Source organism: Schistocerca serialis, chromosome 3 (genome assembly GCF_023864345.2).
Source record: "Schistocerca serialis cubense isolate TAMUIC-IGC-003099 chromosome 3, iqSchSeri2.2, whole genome shotgun sequence".
Lineage (NCBI taxonomy): Eukaryota > Metazoa > Arthropoda > Insecta > Orthoptera > Acrididae > Schistocerca > Schistocerca serialis.
The window spans coordinates 451,319,309-451,343,245 of NC_064640.1; the positions used below are offsets into that span (position 1 = coordinate 451,319,309).

Here is a 23,937-nt window from a genome sequence, read left to right on the forward strand (position 1 = left end):
ACTCCTCTGGATTAAATCATATGTATGATTATGAAATTGGATGTTCAACAGGCTTAATCATAGGTGAAGCAGATAAAATCTTTGTTCATATGTAGAATACTGGGAAATGCAACTAGTGTACAAAGGAAATTGCTTACCAAACAATTTTGTGCCCCATTTTAGAATATTCATCATTTGTGTGAGCCATACTGAAAAGGACTTAGTGGACAATGAGTGTATACAAACAAGGAAACAACAAATGGCCACAGGTTTGCTTGACTCATAGGAGAACATCATTAACATGCTAAAATCCTGAACTGGCAGATGCTTGAAGATATAGATGAACTATCACATTACACCCACTTACAAATAATCAAGAACCAGAATAAGTGAGGAATATTTAACAACTCCCTATTTATTTTATCATAGGGACTGCAAGTACAAAATTAGATTAATTACAGTTGGCACAGACACATTTAAGGAGTACTCATACACAAATGATGTAGATGTATAAAACATATTAGTAATTGTCAGAAGTCTTCAATATGACATATGTTCAAGGTAAGATTTGTTTTGCGTGAAACCAATTAGAAATAAGTTAAAGCATTAATATCTTGAAATACTTTCATGGTGAGTTTGGTGATAGTTATTTAAATTTCAGCAAGGAAATGTAGTAAATACAAGAAACTTTACTTTGATTATTACCTTAGTTGTAGTCAACAGCTTTTCTGATAAATAACATCATGTGAGAGAAACATACTAAATCTGTGGATCAGTTCTATGAATGATAAGATGTTTTCGATTTAAACCAGTAAGGTCTTCAAGCAGTCTGTATTCATTGTAGGAGATGAGTTTGAGCTAATTCTGTTGAGAAGATTGTGAAGATTGTGTAAATATGCTCTAAGGCTCAGCCAGCTGTACGGGCAGTTGCTCCACCCTGTTGGAAATAACTATTGGTCTTTTCCTCCTCCATTAATTCTGCCACAAAAGGTTTCAAAATGTTGGCAATGTAATGTGCCAGAGTCATCATCTGATGAAAGATGATGGGACCAATAATGTGGCATGCAGACACTGCACACCGAACCCAAAACTTCTGATCATGCAATGGTATTTGGTGGAAGTTATGCAGATTCTCTACTGCCCAGAAGCTGTGTTTCTGTGAGTTTCCAGAATGATATTTGCACTCTGCAGTGGAGTGTGTGCTGATATGAAACTTCTTGGCAGATTAAAACTGTGTTCCGGACCGAGACTCGAACTCGGGACCTTTGCCTTTCGCGGGGCAAGTGCTCTACCAACTGAGCTACCCAAGCATGACTCATGCCCCGTCCTCACAGCTTTACTTCTACCATTATCTTGTCTCCTACCTTCCAAACTTTATAGACGCTCTCCTGCGAACCTTGCAGAACTAGCACTCCTGAAAGAAAGGATATTGCGGAGACAGGGCTTAGCCACAGCCTGGGGGATGTTTCCAGAATGAGATTTTCACTCTGCAGTGGAGTGTGCACTGATATGAAACTTCCTGGTAGATTAAAACTGTGTGTAGGAGACGAGATACTGGCAGAAGTAAAGCTGTGAGGACAGGGTGTGAGTTGTGCTTGGGTAGCTCAGTTGGTAGAGCACTTGCCCACGAAAGGCAAAGGTCCCGAGTTTGAGTCTCGGTCCGGCACACAGTTTTAACCTGCCAGGAAGTTTCTTTCTGCGAGTTCATATAACCACTTAGATGAAACTTGGCTTCATCACACGTAAAGAACAAATCCATGTCCAAGCCATTCATTGTTATCTCGGTGAACTGAACAGCCACTCACAGAACTGGAGGCACTGATGAGCATCTGCTGGTTTTAAAGCAAGAACAACACACACTCAGTAGGGTTGCATGTGCAAGTCTAGGTGGACTATTCGTCAGCGTGATCAATGAGATATGGCGGTCTCTTGCAACAGGCATCAGGTTGAATTGTTAGGACTCTGAAGCATATTCTGCTGAACTGCAGGCACATTTTCTGGTGTGCAGGCACATTTTGGACTGTTTTTTGACTTGTTCAAAACAGATCCTGTCTGATGCCATTTTCAGACAAAGCATTGCATGACACTGTTTGCTGGCACTTTGACACCATTAAACTTCTCAGTAAACAACTGACCGCACTGTTTTCATGACTTTGTTGTCACATAACTGTCCACAATAAACCCCCACTACTCATCTGTGAGTACCGTCATGCCCTTTGCGCTGCTTGACTCACACTGACACAACTTGCACAACACTCAGAATGGGGTGTGGTTATAGCATACATTCAGGTCCAACCATGTCCACTCATCTGAACCTCTTTTATTCGCCCCATGCCGTAAATGTGGTTAAAATTGATCCTTCATGCAATGATAAAACAAATATGAGCTTCTTTGGGTGTAATAAGAAGTAATATAGTAGAATGGAAACTTTCCACTGGCAGAAGATTGACAACTAGTGCCATGCAAAGAATCAACAATCTGATCAAGGACTAAATAGATATTGCGCATTGCTTATAATAACATATTGACTGAACTGCTTCTAAAGACTACTTACATGTTATCTCCCAACTTGGAAACATGATTTACTGGTAGCAACAAATCATGTTCAACAGTTTAATTTATGGTTTGGGTAACATTATGAAGAATATAGCTCTGATGCATTACACAGTGATCTGCACTTATGTACAATGTGTAAATATGCACTACTGGTCATCTCCAAACGATCACTACCTAAGACACATAAAAAGATGAATTAAATCGTGGTCTAGCGGTTCTAGGCGCTCAGTCCGGAACCGCGCGACTGCTACGGCAGCAGGTTCGAATCCTGCCTCGGGCATGGATGTGTGTGTTGTCCTTAGGTTAGTTAGGTTTAAGTAGTTCTAAGTTCTAGGGGACTGATGACCACAGATGTTAAGTCCCATAGTGCTCAGAGCCATTTTAGATGAATTAAATCATGGTCTATTGATAATGTTCGGTGTGTGTATGTGTGTGTGTAGGGGGGGGGGGGGGGGGGGGAGGGGTGTTTGTTAAGGAGAAAATCATCACAAAGTTATGACAATATTTTATTCTGCAATTTTGTGCTCATACAAGAAATAATATTCAAACCTCTCCTGCTACAGTGTGAGAGTAGCACATTCAACAACGTGGGCATACAGGGACATGTGACAGCAACATGTTGTTTGTGTCAGAGCTATAAATCAACTGGAGTGAATACAAAATAGTGCTAATGATAAAATAGTGCACGTTTGTTGTTGAGTATGTGAAGCATAATGTATGAAAAACATTTACTGAAGTGTTTGAGGATGTAAGTATGAGGGAAATAATTGACGGAAATCTTAAATCTGTGTATTATCAAAAGTACTTTAAGCTCTCTTCCTTAGAATTTTCTTAATTAATTAACTGTTGTTTAATTCATTTATTTCTGTTCTACTGTTTCAACTGGGCATATGCTACTGTTCTCACCCGATAGGTGGCACAACTTGTCTTGTTTTTGTAGCAGCAATGTAAGCCACTGGCCCACTTACTCTGATGTTGTTCCTTGCAAGGTGTACGTACCAAATACTGGAACATTTTTGATTTTTGACTTGAACACGTTTACTCTAAACTTTATCTATTGCCTTCTCAAATTGTAACTTTATGTAAGTAACCTTTCTATGTTGTGGCATTTTTGGTTGGTTGATTGATTCAGAGGAGGGGACCAAACAGAGAGGTCATCAGTCCCATCAGACGAAGGAGGGATGGGGAAGGAATATGGTCATGCCCTTTCAAAGGAACCATCCCTGCATTTGCTTGACGTGATTTAGGGAAATTGTGGAAAACCTAAATGAGGATGGTCCTAAATGCGAATCCAGTGTGTTAACCACTGCGTCATCTCGCTCGGTGTGACATTTTTCATCTCAGTTAATGTTTCTGTCAAACTTATTTTTCTATGTATTATTTTATGTAGCTTCTAAATTTTCATTCTGATGAAGACATCCTTAGAGGTGTTGAAACCTAGGTCATGTATTAAACAATTATTTGCAATCGGTTGGGTGTGTTATTTCTCTATGGAAACTTATATATGGTTGCTGGAAAACAGCCATGTTCAAAACGGTAAAATCTAGGACTTAGTGTAAAAATGGTGTGGAGTCTCCTTTGTACTGAATGAAAACGATTGTTATCTGAATCAAGTCCAAACATCAGACAACACTGGCCAGGTGAAAATTTTCCTGTAAAAAAAAATAAATAATAATAATAATAATAATAATAATTTATGATGCCAGTTAACTGTGCAAGTGGGAAATCTAAGATTGAGGTGTCACAACTTCATGAAATTCGACCTGCATACACTGATGAGTGTAAACATTGTGACCTCTGCATACCATGAGATTGAATGCTGTATGGTGGTGTTGTGGGCAAGTGATGTGGTAAGGAATGTATACAAGCAGAGTAGATATGAATGGGGAATCATTCTAGTAACAATATGGCCTGAAAATGGGGAAATCCACTGGCATAAGAAACTTTGACAGAGGGCAAATTTTTATGGCCTGACAGCTGGAATGCACATCTTGGAAATGGTGAAGCTGATCTGCAGTTTGCATGCTAGTTTGTGAGCATCTATGGAACGTGGTTGAAGGACAGAGAAACCACAAGTAAGCAAAAGAGTGTTGGACATCCACACTTAATCAGAGAATGTGGAGGTCAGAGGCTTGCCTACTTACTTGTTTGTAAAGCAGGATAGGTAGCAGTCTGTGGCAAATGTGATGACCAAATATAATGCTGGTGCAGACAAAGATGTTTTGGAGCACATTGTTCAGTGCTTGTTGTTGACCATGGAGCTCCGCAGCAGATGATGCCTATGTTTTGTCATGTTGACTCAATGGCTTTGTCAATTATGATTGCAATGGTCATGGGATCATCAAAATTAGACTGTGAATCAATAATAATGTTTCACCAGTCAGATGACTCCTGTTTTTGCTACTCCAGGTCAATGCTTTTCCAGATATGCCATCATCCATGCAAATGGCTGCCCAAAACATCCACCATGCCAAATATGCAGGCTATTGGGGGCAATATTGTACTATGGGGCACTCGCCTGGGCTCCCATGGAACCTGTGTTAGTAATCAAAGGCACCATGACAGCTGTTGACTGCATGAACATTATTATGGACCACCTGCATCCCTTCATGCATGACGTTTCCCCACTGGTGATGGCATCTTCCAGTACAGTAATTATTTGTGTCACAAGGACAGAATCATGTTGTAGTTGTTTCAGGAGCATGACAGTGAACAACAAATTTGGATGATTTGAACCCACTGGAACACCTCTTGGTCACTATCAGGTGCCAGTTCTGTGCCTACAAACCACTAGTCCATAATTTACAGGAATTGTATGACCTGTGTGTAGGCATCTGGTGCCACGTACCTCTGGAAACCTACCATGGACTTACTGAAACTATGTCACACACAATCACTGCTGTATTAATTTACAAAAGATGGACCAAAATGCTGTTTAGCAAGTGGTTGTAATGTTTTGGCTCATCATTGTATTTATCCCTACAGATTTTCTTTCATGCATGAGCCTAAAGCTTCCAAACTAACTTATTTGGTTCTGCTGATGGTTTTCAAAGGAAGTGGTATTGAGACATTTGGATTCTCAAGTTTTTATTTCTTCAGATTATGCCTGGTTCAGCTTGAACTGATGGTACATCCACCATTATGTAATAGAAAATCCTGATGAATACATTGAATAGTTATGGCTTAATGGGTTCCAAAACATAACACAATTTTTTCCTCGAACTGTTAATACTGAGCAGTGAGTTTGGACTCTGTTTAACCTATTTGAGGGCAACTGACAGAAGACAAGTGACTTATGGTGCAACATCACACTTACACATACAACTTTGGCATCATGTTTGGTGATGACAGGATTCTCAGCAAAGGCAGTAAAATCTCCTCAGCCCAGTCACCTGCTCTCTCTCCCTGAAAATCTTACCTATTGGGGAAAGTCAGAGGGTCAGGTTTACTCAAACATCTACATCCACATGCATACTCAGTAAACCACTATACAGTGGAAGAACTAAAGCAGAACTTTGAAAATACTATTGCCACCATTCCACAGGCAGACTTGTTACATGAGTTTAACAGTTTGATAAATTGCATACAATGCTGCATTGATGTAATTGGTGGCCAATTCATGTATATCAAAAAGTAACATATATAAACTACACTTAAAAATTTCATGCATTATTTTACTTCAAAGAATTATTTGGTTACAAATACAACAATTGAAAGCATGTCGTTTTGTTGTTGAACAGGATTCCATGCACCTACTATGTCGTGGCCAGTCAGTGGGACACTTATGATTGAACCAACAGAATCTGAAGACAAGAAAGAACTTGACAGGTTCTGTGATGCGCTTATCAGTAAGTGTATTAATGGATATCATTTAGAATTAAATTAAGATTTGGTTGTGAACAGGACTGAGTTTTGTCAGCCTTTCTTTTTTCCACTTCACTTGGAATGAGTTTCATATGTGGTTTCTACGAGTGTTGTTGTTGTTGTTGTTGTTGTTGGTGGTGGTGGTGGTTTTTTCCTTGTTATGGAAAATCTTTGCTAAGGTTATTACTTGTATGTGTCCCCTTGAGAACATTATTATGGTCCTACTACAGCCAGAAGATACACTTGCAGTTGCAATGTGGTCTTCTTTGAGGGTTTGAGGGATTAAAGGGACCAGACTGCTACGGTCATCGGTCTGTGGTCTTCTTTCACAGCTTGTGATAGGATAAGATCATTGCATAGCCTTACCAACATTGGTCCCTGAGCTCTTGTTTCTTCTTCTTTTATATAATTACATCTACATAATGAGTAACTATTTGTTTCTTCTTGTTAGGGTTAGGTTAGTGTTGTTTAATGTCCCGTCGACAACGAGGTCATTAGAGACGGAGCGCAAGCTCGGGTTAGCGAAGGATGGGGAAGGAAATCGGCCATGCCCTTTCAAAGGAACCATCCCAGCATTTGCCTGAAACGATTCAGGGAAATCACGGAAAACCTAAATCAGGATGGCTCCCGAATGCGAGTCCAGTGGGCTTCTTCTTGTATTAACAGTGATGTTATTTTTCTTTTGTTGTTTCATGCTTACCAACTAGGCGTTTCAATGTTGCTGCATGCTTTTCTTATTTTATTGTTAGATTTTCCTTTTATGCAGGACCTTTTATTTCTATTGAGAGCATTAAAGGAAGTTCTTTTTTTACAGTTCAATTTAATGACTGTGGCTGCAGTGGTGGATTTTTGTCTACCAAACACTAATATTGGCCAACGGCATTTCTGCAGTGGTAACACTGGTTCCCATTACATCACCAAAGTTAAGAACTGTCAGTCTGTGCTAGCACTTGGATGGTTGACCATCTGGTTTGCCAAGTGCTGTTGGCAAGCAGGGTGCACTCAGCCCTTGTGAGGCAAACTGAGGAGCTAATTGATTGACAAGTAGTGGCTCCAGTCTCAGAAACTGACATACGGCTGGGAGAGTGGGGTGCTGACCACGTGCCCTTCCATATCAACATCCAGTGACACCTATGGGCTGAGGATGACACAGCAGCCAGTTGGTACCATTGGGCCTTCATGGTCTATTCGGGAGGAGTTCAGTTTCTTAAACACTAATATTTGTGAATATATTGAAACATTCTGGAAAATTGATACTGGTGAACAAGTTTTATTAACTGTGCTGTTCATGACACAGTTCTTTACTTTATTTTCAGTATAATTCAAGAATTTTTGTCTGGCAGATTTAGTACTGAAACACCACCTCACAAAAAAAGAGTTTACGTGTAACATAAGAATTGCTTAGAGAAGATTTGCAATTTCAATAGCATTTGATAAACCACTTTCTGGACAAGCAAAGTCCATTATTTGAGTTGTGATGTATTGTATGAAAATTAGCATCAAATATGTAACATTGTCTGTTATTCATGGAAAACCTTTTGGCCAATCAAAGTAATATACATATATAATCAGTAGCCTACTAACATATCAAACCACTGCAGCACTGTAGAAAGACACAATGTATGTATGATTAAATACTGAGAGACCCTTCAAAATATATTTAAAGGTTAATAATTTTTGAAAACAGTGTTGGAACAAGACTAGATTTGATTAAATAATCTGAAATAATAATCAGATCACAAATTTTTGTGATCAAGGCTGATTATTATTTCTGTATTCGGAGACTTCCCTGATAGTCAAATAGGGAACAGTGTCACTACAATACTGCCAAAAACATGTCTACACTTCCTGTATGCCACACCAGATTAAAGTTTTGAGAATCATTGCCACAGTTCCATAATTAGGAGCTAAAAATCTGACTGCCAAAAGATAGCTGTAATGAGCCCATAAACTTGAGCTTTAACTTCAACTTGATATGACTTATGCAACCAGAATTTTATGACAATTGCTGCCAACACAGAACTCTGCAACCGAATGCTCATTTGTATATTGAGCACTAATCTTCTGTACAGATTAAATGAAACCACATGATGACTTCATTTAACATCAGCCACAAAAAGCCTGCAATTGTACAATAATCTTTTGCTACCTTTCATAGAAATTAGCCTTCATGTGTGTGTTCATATTGCTTTGATCCTTGTACTTTTTTAAGAGTAAAAATTAACCTCCCACTATACTTCATAAAATCGATTCCTTATACTAGGACTTACAACATAACTGTTTCTAGGTATCAGACAGGAAATAAGGGACATTGAAGAAGGAAAAATGGATATACGTATAAATCCACTAAAGATGGCACCTCATACTCAGACTGATGTTGTTTCAAGCAATTGGGATCGTCCATACACAAGAGAGCAAGCTGCTTTTCCTGCTGTAAGTCTTAATATAACATATTACCAACAATAAATTTCTTCAGAAATGTTATAATTGTGGAATGTGGTTGAGGTTAAGAGCTAGACTCTTCTTAATCTGTGCTATATTTGTATATTTTTTTAATCATGAGAAAGTAAATGTGCCTCTGTTGAAGAATTATATCTTTTTTGAGGGAGATGAGTTTTGTCAATTCATGAATAAACACAAAAAAAGGTTTTAAATGTGAACAGTCTCAATTTTTTGAAACATATAGCAAGTACAGCATTCATTTTCATATTTTATTACCATGTTCTTAGTAACGTACTTTGTTCTCTGTCTGTTGGTCGGTTGCTACAAACTTCCTGATCAGCTATAGATTTGAAAATTGAAATATATTGCAAAAATGGATGACAGTTTAAAAAAGTGAGTTTGCAATGATAAAATAATGATATTAATTGTAAATATTGCATTAGTGAAAACTTCTTCAATGTTCAAGAAGACAGCCACCCAATGTGAGAAATGCCTAGATAAAGAGAAACAGAAACAACAGGAGAAGTTACAACAAAAAGAAATTCCTGAAAAGCAGCACAGTGTCGAACATGCAACTGTCAAGGAACAAATGCCTCAAGTGCTATTGATCAAGATGGTGGATGCACGTTCCTCTTGACATGCCAATGATGCATGATGACATGCACAACCAAGAGCAAATGAAACAGCTGAAGAGCATATCTCTTGCCTTGAAAGTCAAAGAGCACAACAAGCCCAAATGAGAGCAATGAAGACAGCTGATGAACATATCTCTCTCCTCACTAGTGATCCACTTCATCATGCTCAAACATGAGCAGTTGAGACTATAGAAGGACATATTTATCGAATGTTATAAGATGTATTAGGACACTCTGAACCAAGGGCTAGAGAGACAAGTGAGGAGTAGTGAAGCAAGACTATGACATAAACATGAGGACTCTGCTCAGAGGGCAGCTGATGGGCAGAGTTCCACTCAACCACAGGTCAATTTTTGCAACAAGTGTTGTGATATCTGCCAGGAAATATGCTATTCTAGTCAGCCAGAGAAATATCATTTGGTTTTGCCTAAGGCATATTTGCCAGCAGAACACACCTCTACAAAGGATTTGCTTATTTGTGACTGATGCAATATGCACTTGAAGACCTCAACAAGTTGTGCTCCATCAAAAGTGTATTGGAATAACTCGCCACCAGGTGATATTCATGGTGAAATTGTGGTACTAACTGAACCAGAATGACATTTGCCTTGGCGCATCATTCCATTTGTCAAAGTCATTAAATTTCCAAGAAAATTTGGTCAATATAATTTTAAATGGCATGAGGCATTGTTGGTCTCAATATCTTTTAAGTCAGTGAAAAGATGCCTCAAATGCTTTCTCAATCAAGTACAGAGGTAGAAATTGTTGTGGTGGCCAAAACTCTGGAAAACATCAGTATATACATAGGTATGTCTACAATGCAGCTGGTTGTAGATAACCCACTCTACAAGGGTGTAAGAGTAAATCAATGAGTGTGATGAAATACACTGGACCTCATCCGCACTTTTCCAGCTCAGCTAGAACAACCAAGTGAATCTGATGCCCAAGCTACTTATGCTCCAACCCACAGTGCCTAAATCTGAGTTACTGTTTAATCACAAATTGTAAATGCCTTCTAGAATCAAAGATATGAAGAAATCTTTTAATCTGCACATTCTGAATACCAATGTTTCACCATGATTGTGGTACATTTAATATTTGCTGCCATTCTGCTACAAAGGCAATGGGATATCAATGTTCTAAATAGAAACTTCATTGAAGGTGTTGGATTTTATGAAGGAATTGGTTGGGAAACTGGACATCAACCAGATGCCTTACTAATTGATAATCAGAGCTATTTGGAGATCAGAAACTCTGATGATGTGAGACACAACATCCTGATGTCTGACAGTGCTTTTGTTTCTGAGCGTGATAATTTAAATGGCATCTACAATGGCAGTTTATGTGACAGGGAAAATTATGTAAATAGTTTCCTAAATCTTTGCACTTAGACACTAAATTTATGTTCACCAAACATAATCTACATCTGCACGGACACTCCTCAAGTTACTGTACCCTGAACCACTACTTGACATCCCCCCCCCCCCCCCCTATTCCACTCACAAATAGAGCGAGGGAAAAATGATTGTCTGTATGTCTCTGTAGGAGCCCTAATTTCTCATCTCATATCTTATCTCTGTGGTCCTTATGTGCAATCTATGTTAGCGGCAGTAGAATTGTTCGGCAGTCAGCTTCAAATGCTGGTTCTCTAAATTTTCTCAGCAGTGTTTCTCAAAAAGAACATTGCCTTCCCTCCATGTATTCCCATTTGAGTGCCCAAAGCATCTCTGTAATACTTACATTTTGTTTGAACCTACTGGTAACAAATCTACCTGCCTGCCTTTGAATTGCTTCAATGTCTTCCTTCAGTCCAACCTGACACGGATCCCAAACACTCAAGCAGTACTCAGGAATAGGTCACACCAGTGTCCTATATGTGGTCTTCTGTATAAGGGAATCACTCTTTGCTGAAATTCTCCCAATAAACCAAAGTCAACCATTTGCCTTCCCCCCCACCTCACATCACTTTACAATGTTACACCCAAATATATAAACAACTTGACTGTGTCAAGCAGGACACTGATAATACTGTATCCAAACATCACAGATTTGTTCTTCCTATTCATATGCATTAACTTACATTTTCCCACATTTGGGGCTAGCTGCCATGCAACACACCAACTGGAAATTGTGTCCTTTATCTTCCTACAGTCATTCAACTCTGACATCTTACCATACACCATGGCATAAGCAAACAACCACAGATTTTGCCTACCCTGTCCACCAAATTGTTTATGTATACAGAGAACAATAGTGGTCCTATCACACTTCCCTAGGGCACTCCTGATGGTACCCTTGTCTCTGATGAACACTTGCCGTCGAGGACAACATACTGGTTTCTATTATTAAGAAGCCTTTGTGTCACTCACATAACTGTGAACTTATTGTATATGCTCACACCTTCGTTAACTGCCTACAATGGGGCACCATGTCAAATAGTTTCTGGAAATATAGAAATATGGAATCTGCCTGTTGCCCCTCATCCATAGTTCTCACTATATCATGTGAGAAAAGGGCAAGTTGAGTTTATTATATTCTAATTTAATGTCAGAATTTTGATTGTTTCTGGCAGTGCATATGGTCTAGTGTACTATTATAATAGGTTTTATTTCACTGATTCCCATTCATAGGGACCAACAGGAAAATGTGGAGCACAAACTGGAAAACCTGTGTCACAAAATGCAATACTGTTGACAAATTCTTTCATATTATTTGCTGAACCGTGCATTCCAAAGCTGCTAAACAATTTACAATTAATGCTATCAATTTTTTCATCAAAGAAGGACTTGTATCAATGCTTCAGTATTTATAGGCACATCAATTGATACAGGTAGATGAAGTTCCCGATGAAAAGACCCACAACTAGAGCCAGTAAATGCATCACAATTCAGTCTTGTGCAAACATCTGTAATCACACCAACTGATCATGAGCAGCCATGTGTTAATGATAAATTTAAGGAAGTAGAAAGTAAATGAAATTGTTTACAAAACTAAGACTAATATTGTGAATGTGAATAGAGTGTTAATACCAGAGGAATTTTCGTGGCTCCATCTCTTTCTATATGGCAACAATGGCTTGAATGAAGCAGTAGTATGGTGTTCTGCCTTACTGCATGTCTTGTCATGGGTTAAGCCTCTTCCACTTTTGTCTGTCTATAGCCAGTCTTTTCACTTCTGAAAATTTGTCTCCTTTGATATCGTTCAGCATTTGATACCTTCTTTTTCCTCTTCCCCTTTTTCCCTCCACCATTCATTCTATTCATTCCTTCAATAAACAGTCCCTCCCCAAACAATGTCCAATCCAGTTCCGTTTTCTTTTTCTGATGACTTTCAGCATGTTTCTTTCTTCTCCAAGTCTTCTTAATACTTCTCCCTTCCTTACTCAGTCTTTCCATTTCACTTTTTCCATTCTTCTCCTTATCCACATCTCTAGTGCCTCCAATCTTCTTTCATCTTCCTTCCTCAATGTCTAGTTCTCTGCACCATGCAGTGCACTGCTCCAGATGTAACATTTGGCAAGTCTTTTCCTCAGATCTTTGTTTAGTGGTTCACAAAATAATTTCTGTTTCCTCTTGAATACTTCTTTTGCCTTTGCAATTCTTTTCCTAATTTCTGTTGAGCAATACATATCATCCATTATTACACTTCCCAAGTAATTGAAGTTATGCACTTGCTCTATTTCCTCTCCCCTATTTTCATACGGCATTTTGTCCCCTTTCCTTCAATTACCATGCTTTTCATTTTCTTCTTGTTAATCTTCATTCCATATTCTTCTAATTTGTGTTTAGATCATCTAAGATTTGTTCCATCTCTCTTGCACTCTTGCACTCTCTGCCATCACAACCATGTCGTCTGCAAATCTTATACACTCCTCTCTCCAACCCCCTATACAAACTCCTCTCCTTCCATCAAAACTTTCATTAATAATTTCCTCCAGATAGATATTGAACAGTGTTGGTGATAAACAACGACCTTGTCTTACACCTCTTCCCAGTTCAATTTCATCACTCATTACACTTCCTATTCTTACTCTTGCTCTGTGGTTCAAATGTAAATTTCTAATTAGCTGTCTATCCCTCCAGTCAACTCCATGTATCCTTAGGATTTCCATTAGTTTGTCTCACCTGAAACAGTCAAAAGCCTTCTCAAGATCAATGAATACAACATACACCTACCTTTTCTTCTCCATGTACCTCTCCCCTATCACTCTCAGTAGCCCAATGACATCGCTAATTCACACTCCTCACCTGAAACCAAATTGTTCATCTCCTATTTCACAATTCAGCTTCCCATACAGCCTTCTGTTGAGTGTACTCAGCAAGACTTTGGCTGCATGCGATATCAGGCTCACTGTTGGAAATACTCTATTTGATAACCACAAAAGACGATGGTATACTTGGATATCTCAATTTGACAACAAAATATATCAAATTGATTACATAATGATACAACAGAGATACCAAAATTGCCTAAAGAGTGTCAAAGGTTATCCAGGGGCAGATATTTATTCAGATCATGTATTAGTATTAGCTGAGGCTATAGTTAACCTGAAAAGAACCTGGAAAGGACAGAAGAGAAAGCACATTAACTTTGAGAAACTGAAAGACAAAGGCAATTGTGAAAAATTAGAGAATGTATATTGTGAAATCATGATGCAAGGACAGGAAAGGGAATACAGAAGGAAGATGGGATCTTTTTAAAAAATGGAATCAAAAAGGCAGCTAAGGAAATGCTTGGAGTCAAGGAGAGGAAAAAAGTAAAGAAAGAGTGGGTAACACCAGATATGATAACCAAGATGGATGATCGCAGGAAACAGAAAACTGTAAACACAGAAGAAGGGAAGTGCAACTACAGGAGGTTAAATAATCAATTAAGAGGCAATGGGTTTCACATTCAGGGAAAAGAGAAACAACAGTGGACTAAAGGGAGTAGAGGCAGCAGACGGTAAAATGGTGAGTGAACACCAGAAAATAATGAGAAGATGGGAAGAATACGTAGAATTGCTATATGCTGCAGACAGCCAACCAAGTGAAGAAGACCTTGGGATAGAAGGAGCAGATAAAGTTGCTGATGATGACAAAGGAAATGCAATACTAACTAGTGAGATTGAAGAATCTATGAAGGAGATGCAAAATGGAAAGGCAATGGGAATTGATGAGATTCCTGTGGAACTGTTAAAGGCATTAGAGAAAGAAGGGAAAAGGAAGTTGACTGAACAGTGTAATCAAGGATACACAACAGGAAAATGGCCAAAGGACTTTACAGAAAGTATCTTAATACCTATAGAAAAGAAAAAGAACAGCTTGAATGAAGAGTGTCTGCTAAAAATTACACCACTGAACAACTTCCAGCAGCAAATTATAGGCTCAGTTACTCATTTTCAAAGAACAAATGATTTGTTTTATGCATCACCGATGTTTTAATATCTTGGAGTGCAGCTGATGATTAGTGCACGTTGCAGAGCTATGTGAAGACAAGGTGGTGTTGTAAAGGCCCTTCATTAACATTTGAAGAATCTAAGAGGATTCACATAATATTGGCAAACAGCTCACAACAAATTAATTGCATTTATTCATGTCTTGGTCCTTAGCTGTCTCTTGAATTGGCTCGACGAGCACAAAGATTTTTCTTGATTGCAGATCGCAGACCCTATAGAGATCCCAACCAATTACATCCTGATGAATCATACCCTGTTGTGTTGAGCTGACATTTTTCTTGCTGTGTTGATGCTTTCATGAAGCAATTAAAACAAAATGAAAATATTATTTGTGGAAAAGTTTTAAATTTAAGGACATGAATTGAATTTCAGAACCTTGAAAGTCACGTATCCACATTGCAGTATGGACTGGAAATGCTTCATCTTTTGAAAGTCCAGAAGGACTTATGTACATTGCCCAAGAGGTCTCATGTTGCTTGCCAAGTGAAGAAGAAGATCCAGGTTTAAGATTACATATTAAATGCTACCAAATTTATTGTCACATTTATACGTGCCACAAAACCACCTCTTATCCATGTTGTTTGCTTTTCCTCATGAGCCATGTCAATGGACCCATATTATGCCACTAAGTTCAGGTGAGTTCATTCAGAATGGAGAATGATTCTGCACATTAAAACAAAGAATGGCTGAGAAATGAGTCAATAATTATAATCAGCAAATTCTTGAGTTCTTAAACATCAATATGAAAATACAACCATGCAGGTCAAATGAATCTGTTGCCCACTGCATCGCCAAGTGCATTATGAAGACAGAACCAGCATATGTAAATGAAGGTGCAGCTCAAGTAATTCATCATTATGAAACTAACATTGCAAGAAAGCTCTTCTAATCATGCATGCAGATTTTAAGAGTATAAGTTTCTGCATCAACAGTATCAAGTGCTGAAATCTGAGGATAATCAAGCAGTTGGACTTTTCTCAAGCATATACAAGTGATATGAAGTTCATCCAAGACAACAAGAACAAGGTTATGATTTCCCAAGAGTAAGCCTATCTGAATTTACAATGAAGTCTGAGCCATTTTATGTGAAGAAAGTGGGAAACGGTGAAGAAAACTCTGAGGCAGAAGAGGAAGAGTAACCAACAAGATGAAGGCAAAGCTGCTAAACAATACTAAAATGGTAATTAGAAATGTTCCAGCTGTTGTATATATGCTTGTACAATATGTACCATTTTCCCCTGAGGATGAACTTAAGAATGCACATGAGGCTTTTATTGCTCGAGAAGAGCATTTAAGACAGATAAATGCATACCTCGAACTACAATGTGCAAGAGACACAACTTGAAAATGAATTCTTGTTATACAAAATTGCAGCAGCTGTTGAATAATCCTGTATTAGTACAAACAGTTTCTCAGTCTAAAGCTGCATCACCAGGTGCATCTGCATAGGGGGGAAAATATATATATATTGGAGGAAAAAATTAATTTTTTGTCAACAGGTCCAGTGAAATCAATATGTAACTTCAGTTTTGTTTAGATCCTAAGCATATAAAATGGACAAGACCTCTCCAAGAGAATAGGGTGCAAAACGAGTAGAATACTTGCATTTAGATCATTTACAGCAAAATATAGAGACTACTGGATGCCTCCATCACCCTCTCAAGTTGTGTTACAATATCCTTAAAAGGACTGTTAGTCAAAATTCGAGTCACAGAGTGAAGAAGATGGGCATGGTAAATGCCTCAAGTTCCAGAAAGAAACATGGAGGATAAATAGATGTAAATGTCGTGTGACTAGGGCCTCCCGTCAGGTAGACCGTTCGCCGGGTGCAAGTCCTTTGAGTTGATGCCACTTCGGCGACTTGCGCATTGGTGGGAATGAAATGATGATGATAAGGACAGTCCCTGAGCAGAGAAAATCTCTGACCCAGCCGGGAATCAATCCCAGGCCCTTAGGATTGCAAGTCTGTCGCACTGAGCACCACATTTCGAAAGCTTCTATTCTCTTCTTGTCCATACTATTTACCATCCATGTTTCACTTCCATACAAATACTCTCAGAAACAACTTCCTGACACTTAAATCTATACTCGATGTTAACAAATTTCTCTTCTTCAGAAATGCTTTCCTTGCCATTGCCAGTCTACATTTTATATCCTCTCTACTTCGACCATCATCAGTTATTTTGCTCCCCAAATAGCAAAACTCCTTTTACTACTTTAAGTGTCTCATTCCCTAATCTAATTCCCTCAGCATCACTCGAATTAACTCAAATACATTCCATTATCCTCGTTCTGCTTTTGTTGATGTTCATCTTATATCTTCCTTTCAGGATGCTGTCCATTCCGTTCAACTGCTCTTCCATGTCCTTGCAGTCTCTAACAGAATTACAATGTCATCAGCGAACCTCAAAGTTTTTATTTCTTCTCCATGGATTTTAATGCCTACTCCGAATTTTTCATATAGGGCTATGGAAATGGACAGTTCTATAAAAGTACTAAACTGTACTATATGTACCAAAATACATGAATTAATAATGAAAACAATTGGCACAAAAAACAAAATAAATGGTAGGATTTAAGTCCTGGGTCTTACCGTATGCACCTTACTACAATTTATATGATTTTAATACTTTTTATAGTACTGTCTATTTGATGGCCCTACTCAAAAATGTAATTATTTTCGTCTGGGTGAGCAGAATTCAACAGTTTTTCATGACTTTTATCCATTCATTGGTCTGGCTGATATACACTACTGGCCATTAAAATTGCTACACCAAGAAGAAATGCAGATTATAAACGGGTATTCATTCAACAAATATATTATACTAGAACTGACATGTGATTACATTTTCACACAATTTGGGTGCATAGATCCTGAGAAATCAGTACCCAGAATAACCTCCTGTGGCCGTAATAATGTCCTTGATATGCCTGGGCATTGAGACAAACAGAGCTTGGATGGCGTGTGCAGGTACAGCTGCCATGCAGCTTCAACATGATACAACAGTTCATCAAGAGTAGTGACTGACATATGTGACGTGCCAGTGGCTCAGCCACCATTGACCAGACGTTTTCAATTGGTGAGAGATCTAGAGAATGTGCTGGCCAGGGCAGCAGTTGAAAATTTTCTGTATCCAGAAAGGCCCGCACAGGACCTGCAACATGCGGTCGTGCATTAACCTAATGAAATGTAGGGTTTTGCTGGGATCGAAAGAAGGGTAGAGCCATGAGTCGTAACAAATCTGAAATGTAACGTCCACTGTTCAAAGTGCCATCAATGCGAACAAGAGGTGACAGAGACGTGTAACCAATGGCGTCCCATACCATCACGCCGGGTGATACGCCAGTATGGCGATGACCAATACACGCTTCCAATGGCCGACCACCGCTATGTCACCAAACACGGGTACGACCATCATGATGCTGTAAACAAAACCTGGATTCATCTGAAAAAATGACGTTTTGCCATTCGTGCACCCAGGTTCGTCATTGAGTACACCATCGCAGGCGCTCCTGTCTGTGATGCAGAGTCAAGGGTAACCGCAGCCATGGTCTCAGAGCTGATAGTTCATGCTGCTGCAAACTTCATCGAACTGTTCATGCAGATGGTTGTTGTCTTGCAAATGTCCCCATCTGTTGCCTTAGGGATCAAGACCAGGCTGCACGATCAGCTACAGCCATGCAGATAAGATGCCTGTCATCTCGACTGCTAGTGACACGAGGCCGTTTGGGTCCAGCACTGCATTCCGTATTACCCTCCTGAACCCACCAATTCCATATTCTGCTTACAGTCATTGGATCTTGACCAATGCGAGCAGCAGTGTTGCAAAACGATAAACCGCAATCGCGATAGGCTACAATCCGACCTTTATCAAAGTCTGAAACATGATGGCACGCATTTCTCCTCCTTACACGAGGCATCACAACAATGTTTTACCAGGAAACTCTGGCCAACTGCTGCTTGTGTATGAGAAATTGGTTGGAAACTTTCCTCATGTCAGCACGTTGTAGGTGTCACCACCGGCGCCAACCTTGTGTGAATGCTTTGAAAAGCTAATCATTTGCATATCACAGCATCTTCTTCCTGTTGGTTAAATTTTGCGTCTGTAGCATGTCATCTTCATGGTGTAGCAATTTTAATGGCCAGTAGTGTATTTTTATTATATTATCCTCCACGTTTCTTTCTAGAACTTACGGCATTTACCAGGGCCATTTCCTTCACTCTGCCATGCTTAGAAATTTTTGTAAATTAGCAGTATGAGTGTTTCGGATATGTAATTTAGTTCACAGAAAATCAACATTTGTTTTTCACAGTTCAGCCAAAGCATACATCACCCCTGAATTTCATTGTATAATAATGCAAATAAATGTGTGTTTTGCATAATCTACAAGCAATTTGTAACAAATCAGTGTTTGTGATGTAGTTACCATAGTTGATTTACTAACATATTGTGTTACATCCAGTTTTCTCTTAAAGAGGAGTAGCCCTATATATCATCTGCATTCATCATAAACTAACTCTGTTTTCGAATTTGCTAACAACTACAGTCAACATCAAAGCATTTTAGGAAATTAGTAATTTTTACCACAGGTTTTTGGGTACCCTTAATAGAATTCTCATTTTGTGTATCTGTTTAAATTCTTATAGGAATTACCAACTTTTTAGCTCAACTGATTACAAGATAATTGGCCGGTTCAAACATGGGATGAGTTGGTTGATGTTTGTAAGCAGCTGGAAACTGCACTGACTACTGTCAAAGGGTTGGCAGCTGCTGTGAATTAGTGTGCTGGCAGAGCTCCCAAGAGTCATGTACCTGTGATACCTGTACCAGAAGTACTTAAAGTGCTATCCTCTCTTGTGGAACCTGTCTCCTCTGCAGAGAGCACAGGATCTGTCATTGCTCATTCACTTAACTGGGAGTGGTGAACCAGTGGTAGATCTAGGCATCCTATACATGGTGGATGGCGACCAGAAAGGACTTGAGGTGTTGTACCAATCCTCCTAACCAACAGATTTGAGGTACTGTCTTTCACTGAAACTGGAACTGACACAGTGGAACTCACTTCACCTGTTTTGAGGAAGAGGAGCCAAACACAAAAGGGTAGGTGTCTATTAATCATCGGCAGTTCAAACATATGGCAAATGACGAGACCCCTGAGAGAAATGGCAGCAAGGGACAGAAAAGAACACCAGGTACACTCAGTGTGTATGCCTGAGGGCCTCATTCAACATGTTGAAGAGGCTATTCCAACAACCATTGAGGGAACAGACTCCAACCACTTGCAGATTGTGGCACACATTGGAACAAATGATGCCTCTCATCTGGGCTCCAAGGTCATTCTTGGGTCATTCCAGTGACCGGCAGAGAAGATTGAGAAGACCAGCCTTACACATGGAGTTTCAACAAACCTCACAATTTGCAGTATTGTCTCTAGAACTGATTGTGGCCCTTTGGTTCTGAGTCAAGTGGAAGGGCTGAACCAGAGACTTTGAAAGTTATGCAACAAGCTGGGCTGTGACTTCTTGGACTTGCACCATAGGGTTGAGAACCATAGCATCCCCCTAAATAGGTCAGGTGACACTACACATTAGAGGCTGCTACTCAGGTAGCTGACTGTGGGGTGCCCACAATGGTTTTTTTAGATTAGGCAACTCTCCTTCCAATCCAGGTAATGATAAGTGTATAAAAATGAGAAGTATCAGCATAAGATCAAAAGAAATGCCTACTACAGGTGAGAGTATTAAAATCCTAATGGTAAATGGCCAAAGCATTTGCAACAAAGTGCCAGAGTTTCAAGCACTCATGAAAACCAGTGAAGCTCACATTATACTATGCACAGAAAACTGGTTGAAACCTGAAATTGATATCGGTTACATTTTTTGTGGAAAATTTAAGTGTGTGTTGGAAGGATAGGCAAATGGGAAATGGAGCTGGTGTATTTGTTCCAGTAGACAATAAACTCAAATTCACCAAGACAGAAATTAAAGCTGCATGTGAGATTGTTTGGATAAGACTCAGTATCATGGATGGGCATAAAATGTTAGTTGGATCCTTCTATCACCCACCAGACTCATCTCCTGATGTAACCAAAAACTTTTGAGGACACCTCAGTTCAGATATACGTAAGTTCCCTGATCATACTGTGATCACTTGTGGAGACTTTAATCATCCAATGGTTAACTGGGAAAATTAAAGTTTTGTTAGTGGTGGGCGTGATAAGACATCCTATGGAACTTTAGTAAATGCCTTCTCTGTAAACTACCCAGAACAGATAATTATGAATCCCAATCATGATGGAAATATATTGAATCTAATGCCAAAAAATAGACCCGATGTCTTTGATGATGTCCACATCAAAACTGGCACCAGTGACCATGACGCAGTTGTGGCAACAATGATTACCAAAGTACAGAGGACAACTAAAACGTGAAAAAAGATAGGTATGTTCAATAAACTAGATAAAAATCAATAGTGTCACATCTCAATGAGGAACTTGAAACTTTCAGCATAGGGCAGGAGCATGCAATGGAAAATTGGCTCAAGTTTGAAAGAATAGTTGACCTAGCACTAGGCAGTTATGTACCCAGTCGAATGGTTCATAATGGGTGGGAACCTCCATAGTATACGACCACTGTAAAGAAACTTATAAAGAAACAGATATTACTGCATAATAGATGTAAAACAAAGCGTAGGGGTATAGGTAGATATGCTGAATGAAACGCGTTTGGCTGTCAAGAGAGCAATATGTGACACCTTCAATGACTACCATACCAGAATATTGTTAAATGGCATTTCACAACATCCAAAGAAATTTTGCTCATATGTAAAGGCTGTTAGTGGCACCCAAGTCAGTGTCCAGTTCCTAGCAAATGAGACAGGAACTGAAATTGAGCACAGCAGAGCAAATGCTGAAATGCGTAACTCCAGTTTCAAATGTTCCTTTACAAAGGAAAGCCTAAGAGAATTGCCACAATTTAATCCTCTGACCAATGAAAAGATGAGTGAAATATGTGTTAGTGTCAGTGGTGTTGAGAAACAGCTGAAATCATTATAACTGAACAAAGCTCCAGGCGCTGATAGATCCCTGTCTGATTTATACTGAATTTGTGGCTGACACAGGTCAACTTGTCTACAAGAAGGGTTATAGAAGTTATCCACAAAACTACCATCCACTATCCTGGACATCAATAAGTTGTAGAATCCTAGAACATATTCTGAGCTCAAACATAATGAAGTATCTTGAACGGAATGACCTCCTCAATGCCACACAGATCGATTTTGAAAACATTGATCATGTGAAACCCAACTCTCACTTTTCTCACAAGACATACTGAAAGCTTTGGATCAAGGCAACCAGGTAGATACAGTTTTCTTTATTTCCAAAAAGCATTTGACTCGGGACCACATGTATGCTTATTGTAAAAAATACTATCATATTGGGTATCAAGTGAAATTTGTAACTGGATTGAGAACTTTTTGATAAAGAGGACACAGCATATTATCTTGGATGGAGAGTCATCACCAGATGTAGAAGTAACTTAAGGTGTGCCTCAGGGACCCTTGGTGTTCATGTTGTATATTACTGATCTTTCAGACAGTATTCATAGTAAAATCAGGCTTTTTGCAGATGATGCAGTTATCTATAATAAAGTACCATCTGAAGGAAGCCACATAATATTGATAAGATTTCAACGTGGTGCAGAGATTGGTAATTTGCTTTACATGTTCAGAAATGCAAAATTTTGCACTTCACAAAACGAAAAATGTAGTATCCTATTACTGTAATATCAATGAGTCACTGTTGTAATTGGCCAACTCATACATATTCCTGGGTTTAACACTTTGTAGGGATATGAAATGGAATGGAATGATCTCATAGGTTCAGTCATGGGTAAAGCAGCGGTTAGACTTCAGTTTACTGGTAGAATACTGTGGAAGTGCAGTCAGTCTACAAAAGAGATTGCTTACAAATCACTCATGGGGCTGGCTATAGAATACTGCTCAAGTGTGTGGGACACGTACCAGATAGGACTAACAGGGGATATTGAATATATACAGAGAAGGGCAGCATGAATGGTCACATATTTGTTTAATCCATGAGAGTATCACAGAGATACTAAAGGAACTGAACTGGTAGACTCTTGAAGACAGACATAAACTATCCTGAGAAAGCCTATTAAGCAAGTTTCAAGAACTGGCTTTAAATTATTAATGTAGGGATATACTGCAACCCTCTGTGTACCATTCACACACGAATCATGAGGATAAGATTAGAGTAATGACTGCATGCACAGAGGCAGTCAGACAATAATTTTTCCCATGCTCCATATGTGAATGGAACAGAAGAAACCCTAATAACTGGTACAATGGGACTTACCCTCTGCCTTGCACCTCATGGTGGTTTTCAGAGTATAGATGTAGATGTAGATATTTTGGCCAACATTTCTTTTAAGAATGTTTCAATACAGCCTGATTGAGAGCAATGGGGGCATCCATTAATCTCTATGTTTTCTACATTACATTAATATTTGCTCCATAGAACATGAATACAACATTTTTAATGGTGTGGGATGTGTCAGTTTAACACAAGTTTTCATTACACAACTTTCTTTTAAAGTATTATATCATTTCTGTCTGAAGTGTGGACCATCTATGAGTCATCATTCCTTTTGTCTGTGTATGTAGTGTAATCATTTCTGTGAATACATGAATTATGAACAAAGTAATTCTTATTTTAAAATTTTGTACATGGCTGGAGCAGCAACTGTAGGACAAATTCTTCATTTAAAAATAGCAAACAGTGAATCAGCTGCTAAATGGAAGGTTTATAACCCCTTTACCATGCATTCCATGTTTATAATAAAATACCTTCTTCAGAAGGAGATATTGACAACTGGAATACATGTTGTGTGTGAGATACGTTAAAATATAGCCAAAAGCTGTGCTAGCCGTACATTGGTGAGAAAATACCAAATGAAAACAACCATGTTGTGCATGTTTTAATTATTATTGAGGTGAAATT

General features: G+C 38.9%; 1 protein-coding gene across 1 annotated transcript in view; it reads left to right on the top strand.

Moving 5' to 3' along the window:
- LOC126470350 (glycine dehydrogenase (decarboxylating), mitochondrial) overlaps positions 1–23,937 on the top strand; it is a 288,221-nt gene that overhangs the window by 259,861 nt on the left and 4,423 nt on the right. Inside the window, exons 18-19 of the mRNA XM_050098138.1 lie at positions 6,276–6,383; positions 8,687–8,832. Of these exons, the coding sequence (XP_049954095.1) occupies positions 6,276–6,383; positions 8,687–8,832 (254 nt within the window). The remainder of the gene's footprint in view (positions 1–6,275; positions 6,384–8,686; positions 8,833–23,937) is intronic.